The sequence below is a fragment of the Eufriesea mexicana genome, unplaced genomic scaffold (assembly GCF_001483705.2).
Source record: "Eufriesea mexicana isolate 0111107269 unplaced genomic scaffold, ASM148370v2 scaffold2917, whole genome shotgun sequence".
Classification (NCBI taxonomy): Eukaryota; Metazoa; Arthropoda; class Insecta; order Hymenoptera; family Apidae; genus Eufriesea; species Eufriesea mexicana.
In genome coordinates this window covers 411,931-424,565 of record NW_016910954.1, presented here as the reverse complement: position 1 = coordinate 424,565, position 12,635 = coordinate 411,931, and the positions used below count along the sequence as shown (strand labels likewise).

At 49.4% G+C, this 12,635-nt stretch overlaps 1 protein-coding gene across 2 annotated transcripts in view; it reads left to right on the top strand.

Moving 5' to 3' along the window:
* The window catches only part of LOC108550592 (homeobox protein caupolican), a 67,810-nt gene that overhangs the window by 35,817 nt on the left and 19,358 nt on the right, over positions 1–12,635 (top strand). For both annotated transcript variants that reach the window (XM_017904355.1, XM_017904356.1), the window contains exon 4: positions 8,813–9,171. In XM_017904355.1, the coding sequence (XP_017759844.1) occupies positions 8,813–9,171 (359 nt within the window). The remainder of the gene's footprint in view (positions 1–8,812; positions 9,172–12,635) is intronic.

Genomic DNA, 12,635 nt, shown 5'->3' with positions numbered 1-12,635 from the left:
TCCTAAGCACCAGCGTTCCCTTAATTCGATCGGAGTACGTTAATTTCCTGAACAGTTTATACAGGTTTATACGGCTAATGGATACCGGTTGATCGATGTTTTCCTCCCGTCTTGTATCTCGACACCCCCCCCCCCCCTTCCTCCCTCTATCCCCCCAGCAATTTTTACCAGGAACGAGAGCGCCGCAGATGCGAGCCGCACGCCTATCTCCGCCGAGGCATCCCCATTCGCGAGCGCCATTTTTCACGCGCGAAGCTAGCGACACCCTAGCTCCCTAACTCCCTCCGACTACGGGACACCCTGCTATTTCCCGCTGTTGAATAAAAAATCACCGCGAAACGGCCTCCATCCTCCCGGAGAACTGCGACGAAACTGCCGAGAGCCATTATACCGAGTCGTCGGTGCTTCTATGTGGTTTTTCCTTGGAATTTTCGCCGCTCGAGTCGCCGTTAATCGGCTTTCCCGCTCGTATGGAACCGGTGGAAATCGGCGATCGAGTATTGCCACGGCTCCGCCGGCGGTCGTTAAACGATGAAACCGCGGCGACGCTTTCGAACGCTTAGCTCGAGCTAACTCAATTCTGGCCCGATGCGGAGATACCGCTTTTTATTCGGCCGTCAGATACAGACGTCTGCTACGGGGAACGAGAAACGTTGGGCGAGAGGTAGAGAGAGAGCTTTTTCCCGCGATGGAGCCGCGACCGGTTGCCCGGCCGATTTTTCTTTCCTCGCCTCCTCGGCGTAGGTCGATCGGTATCTAACTTTGCAAGAAAAATTTCTCGCGCGTCTGTCAACTCTATAATCGATCACCGCGATCGCGATGGTAAAATTCTCCACGGCAACGTGAGAGAGAGAGACCTGAAACGTTTCTCCCTCGCCGTGTATGGGGAGAACTTTCGTTCGGCGAGGAATCGTCGCGAGACCGCTTTTCGCGCCACCTGGACCAAGCGATCTCGATATCCAGGTGGTTTGCATGTTTGTTTTAATCCTCTTGGCCACGGCGAGCGCGAGGTGAACGATTCTCGCGAGACTTTCACCCATCGATGACCATTTCGTGTAGTAGGGGGGTACTCGGCCGGCGCGGATACCGCAGGAGGCTTCGAAAAAGGTCGAAGCTCCTTCTTGCCGTTATTCCTTAGGTATCAACCTATTCATAGCCTATATTTGCTTCGCGATAGTCGTTACAAATATTCCCATTACTCTTGCTCGGAAGCATAACGTATCGTCTCGAAGGTGAGCGAAAAATTCCTGGGGCCCCGTTATCGCTCTCCGCGTAGAACTCTGCAAGTTCGCTGGTTCTTCTCGTAATCCACGGCAGAGATCCTTGCTGCGATAAACTCGGCTTTCGAGATATAATCTACCTCGAGAAAACTCGCGTAGACCGATTAATCGTTCGAGGTCCGCGATACTTTCCGCGAAAACGTAGATAAGAGGGTACACGGTAACCTGGAACGGGTGCGTACGAATTTTCCCCCCATTCGTCTAGACGCCCAAGATGGTTGTCTAGATTAACTAGATTATGACAGGAAATTGCTCTGTGGTCATTCGAATTAATCCGGAAAATTGGACGCTGGTATTGTCCATATAAGCGGTGGGTGTAGCGAGATAGACTGGGGTTCGGAGCGCGACGGGGTATCCAGCGGAGAGGGTTGGGCCCCCCGAGAGGAGGAATCGTTTAGGACACGCGTGGCGCGGAAAGAAGCAGCGGCGACGCGACGCTTCGGATTAGATAAGAGGTGGCGAAGTTGTCGTCGCGGAGTGCAGCAGTGGCAGTTACACGCAGAGAGGGGGCGGGTCAGTTGGATGCAGCGCGCGCGGAGCAGACGCGGCGGTAGGTTGCGTGGTGCAAGCACAAGGTAGGTTGGTTGGCTGGCTGGTTGGTTGGTTGGTTGGTAGGTTGGTTGGTAGGTAGGTAGGTAGGAAACGTTTGCACATCCGGGACCGGGCGTAACTATCGGGGCTATATACACGGCTCTATACGAGGCCGGAGGACGTAATTACGCGCGTTCTGCCAATATTGGTTAACCTTTCGAGGTTGACGCCACCATATGCAAAGCCCCTAATGAGTCGCTCGAGTGGCCCCGGTGTCTAGTATTACGCGCTCATCTCTGCCCCCCTTTCGCGTCGTTATTACCTACCCGGAGCTATTCCACCGTATCCTCTCTTTTCCACTATTTCCCACCCTCTCGCGCACTCGTCTCCGCGTTATGCGCGCCGCCACCCTCTGCACCCTCCTTCGTTTTTCCTCCCTCTCGCTCCACCCCCTCCGATGCTCTTCCACCGTGTTTCGCCTTTCGAAATTTCCCTACGTTTTCGTCCCCGCGATCGTCCGACGACGAATATTTGTTGGCCGATTCTCCGTGAACGCGTTGCGAGTTCGCCATTGCGACGATCGCGTTTCAAATACGAAATTGCGATACGTTCGCTCGATCCGTGTTCCACGCGCGCGTGTGGGGAGAATTTGATTAAATTCCCACCGATCTTTGGGGGGTATCGAATCGTCGCGGCGCGATAAACTCGCGAGATTCTGTTCGATTATCCGGGGCGCGTCCAACGCCGAATTCCTGGGGTCTTTATATCGCGAACCCGATTCCAAGGATCGATCGCCGAGGAAGAGCCCACGCAGTCCGGATTCCTCGCGATTCTCCGGATCCTCCTTACCTCTCGGCGACACACAGGGGGCTCGGGAGGATGAGAGAGAGCGGTGAGCCTGGCGGAGCCCGTGTCGCAAACTTTTACGCGCAAGACCGTGGCTCGATCTAACCTTCCTCGTACAAGACGCGAGCTTCGCTCGTTGTCGCATCTGCATTGCATCGTACACCGACGCGGGACGATCGCGTCGATACATCCGAGCGATTCTCCGCTGGCACGCAACGCCACACTTAGTATGTAAATCGCGGCGTCCAACACACGGCCACCCCGTGCCTGTACGTGTGGATAATTGCGCGGCGGCGATGGTGGCGGGGCCTGGCCCTCGCGCGCGTGTGGGAGGCAGTCGAAATTGCGCATATCAATGAGGCGGAGGGCGGCTCGGGCGTCGATTAAATCTAGAGGCGGCGGCCGCTGTCAATTTCTAACTTCCCGCCCCGGCTATTCGCGGAACGAGTTGTTACGTTTGCCAGCGGTGCTCCCGCAACTTTATATGAACCGTCCAGAGACAGTCACCACCGAGCCTGTCCGCGTGCACGCGCGCGTCGCTCTTCGTCGCGGACAAAGAAGCGCCTCGCGCCATTTCGTAGGCCGTTTCAAACGATTTCGAACGGCGTATCGATGATGCCTATGGGGATAGTTGGCTGGTAACTTTTTTCGTTTCGCAACTCCGGCGTGTGTTGATCTATGCGCCGGACGTGGACAGGGGTCTCCGATAATAATGGCCGGCCAGAGTTCGCCGCGATATTCGCTGCTTCGTTCTTTGTACCTGACTGCCCTGGCTTGTTCCGGTATCGGGGCTGGCAGGTGCCCAGAAAGCGGCCGACCGGTCCATTTTCTTTTCGTCCTCGTACTCGGGTAATCTCGAGCAATCTCGGATCGATCGGACGTTTTCGAACGGGACGTCGCGGGGACGTGGCAGGGAAGGTAGGAAGAAAAAAGCGGCCGATTTTATAGACGAGCTAGTGGAGCCACGGCGGCCGCCTTTCCCTTGTCCGAGGGAGTTTAATAGAGGGTGAAACGTCCTCGAACTTGCACGAGTCCGCTTCCTTCGGATCGCTGCCTCCTTCGTTCCCCATCCACGCGCGGTCGTCGCCAATCTCGCAATTACGCGATCTTCCTCTCCCGATCCGCCATCTTTTTCCCTTTTTTCCTTCCACTTTCCACCGTGGCTCGCCGAGTCTTCTTTAACCCTCTCGCTCCTGCTGAGGAACGTCGTATGACGTCACGCCATGAACGTGACACAACGTACATGGATTTCGAAGCTGTTGGAGCTTGGAAAATTCTTTGTGAACGTAATCCAACTGTTCTGACCTGTCCTGCCATCTATTCGGATGAGAGAGAAAATTTTTTCGATGCAATCCCTGCATTATTTTGTCCTCTGTTGAAAATATTGTCAGATTATGTATTTCGCGTGTATGTGCACGTGGCGTGCTCCCCCTTCGCTCGGGATTTTCGAAAATGAAATATTGTAGGAGGGCGAAACTGGTCTCGAGACACCGAAAATTCACGAAAGAACAAGAACACGATAACACTTGGGGAAAGAACACCGAGATAACGAAAACACACAAAGACGCACTCTTTTAAAACTCTCTTTCCAACACCAAGCGACTCACGCTTGTGCTGGTCACATCCGATTTCCAAGGACTCTGTTTTGGTTGTCAAGGATCACGCTTTTATGCTTTCCTTAACCTACGCTTCACCTCCCCGTAGAGGAGTCTCGCAACTTAATTTTGTTATATAGAATAACTTTTCGATTTGCTTCTAGAGGATATCGATCGGTTTACAATTTCTTTTTGTTGGCAATAACCGATTCGCGATTTCTTTTGGTACCCTACAATATTCAGTAACTTTTGAGGTTCTGTGTTCGTCTTTATCACCTCGGGTGAGATTATAACGCGCGATGTTATATTTTGATTAGGCTTTTATTAGATTCGAACGAAAATAAAATTTGTTAGATTAATTCGGGACGGGAGTTTACTACTATCTTCGTAACTCAGGAGTTTATACGCGAGATAAACGATTATACTTCGCGTCCTCGAGTTACCGTTGTCTATTTGGGAAAAGCGGAGGAAGAACAGGCGCCATTGGCCCTGCGACAATGTCTCTTCTGTCTCGGTGAATTTCGGTGAACGCGACCGATATTTTAGGTGACTCGCCGGTCGTTCCGGCGGCGAAAACCCGAGATTAGATCACGTCTAAACTTGTAAGCCTGGACAGAAGATTTCATCGGGCCATTTGTCGCGCTCCGTCAGAACAGAATCGGTCGGATAGGCGCGCGATCGTAAAACGCGATTTAGTCCCGGGTAACGTCTCCATTTGAATAAACTCGCGCTCGCGTAAAAAGGATCTTTGATGATCTCGTCCGGCGAGGACGTAAAACGCGATAGATTCCCTTTCGAAAAACGGAGCCGGCCGTAAAATTTTCGACCGCGCGGGCAGGCATCAACCCTCTGCTTATTTATTTTCCCTCGAATTACGATTCGTGCTTTATCAATTTACGACTCGCGATAAAATGACCGCGATGAATTTTCGTGGCCTCCAGTCGAATTTTTCGCCAACCATTCGCTCTTCTTTTTACTGTCCATTGTCGCCCATTAGGAGAATTTAAAGTATCCCCTTAATCGTGTAACTCGTTTCCCTGTATTTCTTTTTAAAATTTTGCACTAACCGGGTACCGCAACGAATACGACGTTTACGATACTGGATACGTAGTGTCTATCTCGTGATTATTACAAAAATGAGAAAAATGAACGCCAATCTTGCAAAAAATATATTGGCCGATAGAAAAGATTGGCGAGAGTACTAGAGGAAGAAGAGAAAGCAAGGTTTAACCCTTTGCGGACGGAGCTACTTTGAGTAAACCGTACCGAGGGGCCCAGCTGCTGCCAAGATAGTCATTTAAAATTGTCAGCGCTCATTTCTACTTAAACGGGATTTTCGTTCATAGCGGCGCTGGCAATAAGGACATAAAACTTAACGTCCCACGTTCATCACTTAACTTAGAACGCACAGACGTAGGGCCGCACGTCCCTAGTCCACCACTTAACTTAGGCCGTACGTCCCTAGTCCACCATTTAACTTAGGACGCGCAGTCCTAGGACCGCACGTCCCAAGTTTACCACTGAGAACGCGCGATCCTATGGCTATACGTCCCAAGTCCGCCATTTAACTTAGAATACGCAATCCTAGGTCCACACGACCCTAGTCCACTACTTAACTTAGGATACGCGGTCCTAGGGCCACACGTCCCAAATCTGCTATTTAACTTAGGACGCGCCGTCGTAGGGCCGCACGACCCAAGCTTACCACTTAGAACGCGCCGTCGTAGGGCCGCACGTCCCAAATCTACTATTTAACTTAGGACGCGCGGTCCTAAGGCCGCACGTCCCTAGTCCGCCATTTAACATAGGACGCACAGTTCTAAGGCCACTCGTCCCAAGCTTACCACTTAGAACGCGCGATCCTAGGGCTATACGTCCCAAGTCCACCATTTAATTTAGGACGCACGGTCCTAGGATCGCATGTCCCAAGTCCACCACTTAACTTAGAACGCACAGTCCGAGGGCCGCACGTCCCAAGTCCACCACTTAGAACGCGCGGTCCTAGGACTACACATCTCAAGTCTACCACTTAGCTTAGAACGCACGGTCCTAGGGCCGCAACAGCGCGCGCACATATGTTTCTCAGCCATAGCAACGCGTTTACATGGAAAACATTTATGAGTACTTCGGTTCTATCAGTTGTTTTCGCCAAACGCATATACGAGTTTCTCGGCCAAATTGATAGTTACCATCGAACGCATATATACGGCGGTAGTCCGCATATTTAACATAGGACGCGCAGTTCTAAGGCCACTCGTCCCAAGCTTACCACTTAGAACGCGCGATCCAAGGGCTATACGTCCCAAGTCCACCATTTAATTTAGGACGCATGGTCCTAGGATCGCACGTCCCAAGTCCACCACTTAACTTAGGACGCGTGGTCTTAGGGCCGCATGTCCCTAGTCCACCACTTAACTTAGAACGCACAGTCCTAGGGCCGCACGTCCCAAGTCCACCACTTAGAACGCGCGGTCCTAGGACTACACATCTCAAGTCTACCACTTAGCTTAGAACGCACGGTCCTAGGGCCGCAACAGCGCGCGCACATATGTTTCTCAGCCATAGCAACGCGTTTACATGGAAAACATTTATGAGTACTTCGGTTCTATCAGTTGTTTTCGCCAAACGCATATACGAGTTTCTCGGTCAAATTGATAGTTACCATCGAACGCATATATACGGCGGTAGTCCGCGAAGGGTTAACCCTTTGCACTCGACATTTCTCATCCAAAGAAGAGTAGAAATTCAAAGATTCTCTGCTATAAAACTGACGATACTTTTCGGTGCAGTAAATAAAGAATCATATTATATAATAATTACCTCGACACTGTTACACTGTCTTAAATTTGATATATCAATTAATATCTATCATCCAAATTTGATGACACCGTGACTGGAGATCGTCTCTCCTTGAGTGCAAAGGGTTAAAATAATCGAACCTGTTCGCTCTATTCCCCGATTCCCCGACGAGATCTAGCTCCCGTTATCAGCGATCGTGCAAGCGTATCCATTAATCGTGCGACTATTCGCTCGTGTCCTCGAATCCGATTCTCGTACCCCGTGAAGCTGCGTCACGCTTCGGCTACAATGTCGCTGGTAACCGCCGCCTGGAACAGCGGTACCACCGCCATCGGCCACGCCGCGCCACCCTTCCACGACCGATGGATCGTCGATAGGTATTTTAGGCTACAGTATATAATAGTACATACCTATAACAGGCTCGCGTAGAGCTCCCCAGTGGGGCGGACACGGGGCGAGCGAAAGGGAGGACGAAGAACAGGAGGTCTAGAGCGAGACGGGCGGCCAGGAAGGGAGAGGGGATCGATCGAATCGCCATTACGGCGAGTGAGTGCCGGGGTTGCTCGATGGAATCACGCCGCCGCTGGGGGTTTATTCTCCGTATATATTTGCCGGAGTATCACCCTCGACCCAGTAGGATGTCGCCCCCTATCCCGGAGGGTTCGATGCTCCGGCGCGCAGCCCGCGGCCAGGGGAATGAATCTAGGAAGGCCTCTCTCTCTTCCTCTCTCTCTCTCTTAGTCTCTCTCTCTGTCCGTTCGAAGGCCGAGTGCGCGCCCAGCACTTTGGTCTTGCCAAAATCTACGGGGAATTCGCACCCTCCACAGGATGCCACTTTTCGAGCGGAGTGGCTCCAGTCGACAAATGTTGAACAATGGTTACGTTTTTACTATCGGGGGAGGTGGTGGATAGGCTGTTGGTTTTGGGACAGGACATCGAGCTGTGTCTCTGATCGAGATATGATTGACCTTGGCGGTGCTTCGCTTCGAGAGCGGATATTGATTCGCGGGGGTTGTCGAATCGTAAGGGAACGGATTTCGGTTGCTTCCGGAGGAGAGTAACACCGATCCCTGCATCTGTGTTGCTATCCATCGTGCGATAGGTCAGTGATATTTACTGTCTGATTTATTCCGTGTGCGAACACACGGAAGTGAGCTTCTTCTTGGTCCGGTAACGGAATCGCAGAGACTCGCGTGCATTTTGATACCGAATTTACCAAAGAATTGCCTTTACGTCATCGTTTTGCTCGATAGATGCTTTAATCACTAGCGATGGGTATCGATAAATACAAAGAGTCTCTTGATCATGGGTCTAGAGACCTAAATGGGTCTTCTTACGCGTGAAGGTACCCAAAGTTTGGAGATCAGTCGCGAGAAGGAGTTTAGAGATTTGACACTTTGACAGCCACGTTGGTCATATATGACCGGCCAGTGCTTTTCCTGTGACACCACAGTGGTCATTGGTGACCGGAGCGATTGAACTACTTACAATTGTAAAAATTGAATGAAAATTGACAGTTAGTCGATTGTCAACCGTTACCAAGGCTCTATGGTGGTCATCCGGTGACTGCAATAAGATAAACATTTCATTGGATAAGAATATTGTCACATATTCCCAATTTATTATTATTTTGCCATTACGTGCTTTGAATAATAAAAATACTCCCTTCGTGACGTCCTGAGCGAAACACGCGATTTCGGCGTGGCAGTCAAAGGGTTAATACCGTCATATGATTTACAGGACATGTCTTTATGGTTGCAGATATGGCGCCGGATACGACCTCGCAGCGCGGCGGAAGAACGCGACGAGGGAGTCGACGGCAACGCTGAAGGCCTGGCTGAACGAGCACAAGAAGAACCCTTACCCCACCAAGGGCGAGAAGATCATGCTGGCGATCATCACGAAGATGACGCTGACGCAAGTGTCCACTTGGTTCGCGAACGCGCGGCGGCGCCTGAAAAAGGAGAACAAGATGACCTGGGAGCCGAAAAACAAGACCGACGACGACGATGACGCGGTTCTCACGGACTCGGAGGACAACAAAGAGAAGGACGACCTCGCGGGCGACAATCAAGGCGACAGAGTCGGCGAAGAGGCAAGGAGAGGTCTCGAGGAAAATGGTGAGTGACTCTCTTTCTCTGCAAAATCTACGTAAATAAACGAAATTATCGCGTCTCTTCACGGTTGACATTTATTGACAGTCTGTTCCATCGTGTCCCCGATTCTCTAAGACGTTGCAGACTAAAACCTATTCGCTGGACTAGGGTATCGAGATATGCATATAAATTGACAGCTGATCGACGTGACGGATTAATACGTCTAGCCTCTCACTGACCAGTCAGCGTTTATGACACAACATTCGCATAAACGAGAAATTTGACAGTCATTCGTGTCGCGTACATAGGCGTATAAACGCTCAAGGGGTTAACTTTAACGCGATCACTGTCAGGTCAGACCTAACTGGATCTTGTTCTCACGGCGCTGTCATTGGTGGTCATAGGTAAACGGAACGTCACTGTTCGGAATAATTCGAATAAAATGAACATCCTCGAGCTAAACAATATTAAAGATAGATGTCCTGATAGATAACGATTAAAGATTTTAATTAAAACGTGATACAGGCATCGTACGTGGTACCCTCTCGACGCACGGAATTTTTGCAGTAATTCGCGTTTTGCAGATATCGTGACACGTTACTCGCACTTTTTGATGGCGCGTGTATTATTTTGATCGGACTACGTATAACGATTTTCCATTTTTCCTATGTTTCACTTAACGGAACAATCATATCGAGTATGCCTATGACAGTTACAGGCATGCACAAATCAATGACCGCGTGTCACGGGCACGAGCGTTGACCCTTTGCCATCCTCCACCTGACATTTCGATTCGTTCCATTCCTCGTTCTACATAAACCATAGCCCTTGAATTTTAATTGTATTTTAATCCGAAATATGAAAATAGACTGGAGCTTCCAAGTAGATACTATGTTTGACTTGAACGAAAGATATAGTATCTTCTAATAAATGTTTATTGGTGCGATATTACTACTGGTTACTGACACGATTACTTACTCTATGACAGGATATATGAGTTGTTCACTGCACAAATCGATTAACTCTACGTTTTGAAAAATCTTAAATTTAAAAAGTTATACCAAGTCTATACCAAGTGCTTTGACACTTAAATTTAAGATTTGTCAAAAAGTGGAGTTAATCGATTTGTGCAGTGAACGGCTCATATAGATCAGTTAAAACAAAAGAATACTATAGTGAGAGGTACCCAAACCTAAGTAATGCCAAACCTTTTGACATCGCTGTGTCAAAATTCATAGAAAAACTGTTAATGGGGTTATAACGCAAAAGAATAGTCAGTGGAAACGGTAGAAAATCTGTATAAATCTTTATTGAACGGATGAACCATTAGAACTGGCCTGTTTAGGGCCACATAGGTTGACAAAAGACAAAACGTAGAGGAAGGGGTCGCGCCCTCACCGCTGGGATGTAGAGTTTTCTTCACTGTTTAGTTTTTACTACAATGAAAAGTAACCTAACTTGGATGCAGTATTATACCTCCAAATATCCATAGTTCCATGCTATTGTTAGGTCTATTAGAATAGAGAGACATATTTTTAACACACATATTTAAGTAAAAACAAATAGTTCTTTGCAATAGAGACCTATTTGCTGCCAAAATTCGTATTGCACGTTAACTGTTCGATTACCATGCCTAAGCAACGCGTGTCACGCATCCGCCATTACCGTTCTAAACTGTCAACCACTTAGGATAACCCCTTGTACCTGAAGGGACGAAACGAAGCGTGTTCCGGTCTAAATTTCGAAACCCGGATCAGGTTTATCCTCCACGGACTGGTTTCCACGAGTGGCATGGAAAAATACATTGGGCGGATAAAAAGCACGCGGCCAGGTCGAAAGCTCGTTTCACCGTGTATACCTCTGTACGTGCCGGGAAGTTTAGTCGATAAGCTTTGCACGCGTGTAACAGCACGAAACGCAATAATCCATGCGGTCGTGCATGCATTGGCGGGCAAGAATGTTCGGGGAACGACCGTGTCTCGAATCTCGGAAGAAGCACCGCCATTAGGGGCCAATTATCGATGTCGCGATGTACGGCGTACACAATGGCGTAGAGAGAGCCGGTGGCTCGGTCGAGGGTGAAACCCGGCCGCGAGACGTGGCGATCTCTTCGAGGAATGTCGGTAGCGTGTACAGCTCGCGTGACTAGTTTCCCCGATATCGAGTGGCCATCGGTCGGCGTTTCTGATATTGCGCAAGCATCCATTCCGCGCGCACAATAACCGTACGCGACCTCACCCTGCATGGATCGCGCGCCATTCACGGAGATCGACGACGAGATCCTCGTGCACACCGTGAACGTTTATAGAGAGCTTCTGTGATCCTCTCGAGTCCCGCTACGATTTACGATAAATACCCACTTGGTTCTATTGGCTGGCCAGTTGTATACGAGCTTGTTTTCATCCGGTAGCCCTACTTCTTGCCTCTGCCTCGGACCAACGCCTCGCGTCCTCTGCGGAATTAATCCTCGTCGAATTTGTCGCGTCGCGAATAATTCGTTGTAGGCAATTAGCCGGTAGACCAGTGTCCATCCCGTAGTTGGAACACGTAGATATCCTTGAGCGTAGTTCCTGCAGGTGCGTACGAGCTCGTATCGCTTCACTGGCGGGTATCAGCGCGGATGACGGATCGTTGCGTATTTTCTCGCAGTCCAGAGACGTCCCGACACGCTCGACAACGCTCCAGCTGTCTTCGCTTAAAGGGTTGTCCCATCGCTGCCTATCGAAATCTTTCGCAAAAGCACGCTGTTGATACAGGATTAACCTCTTAATGCTCGTGACTTATACGGGCACGCCGAACTGCGTATAATTTATGTGCGCGTCAGGCAGAGTTACGGTGTTTTCTTTAATCAAATACCGTAATGGGATGGAACGAAATATTTTATACTCTCCATTTCGACGAAAATAATTCGCACGCCAATGTAACACACGCGTTAGATTGTTCACGGAATGTACATTGCCTGAGTTAATCTGATCAGGTACCATTAACACTAGAACTAGCAACCCAGTCAAAATGACTGGTCCCAGAATTTTGCAATCACCAAATATATACACCTGCTTTAAGAATAAAATTGGTATCAACTCGTATTAGGAAAGAGCTGTAATCAATATATTCACTCATATTCGTCGTATTCTCTGAAATTACTATAATCCGTGCACGTTATAGTTAGGTGCCCATTAAAGATCGGTAGTTCTGGTGTTAAACTCGGTATCGACGTCTTGGAATAGTACCATCAGGTATCACCTGAATATACAAACAACGATAATATTCCTGTTCCTATTTCAACGAAAATAATTCGCATGCCAATGCGAGGTCGGGGGGTCACGTGAATGTAACACACGCGTTACATTGTTCACGGAATGCACACTGTCCGAGTTAGAGGTACCATTAAACCCGGTATCACCGTCTTGGAATAGTACCATCAGGTATCACCTGAATATACAGACAACGATAATATCCGTGTTCTCATTTCGACAAAAATAATTCGG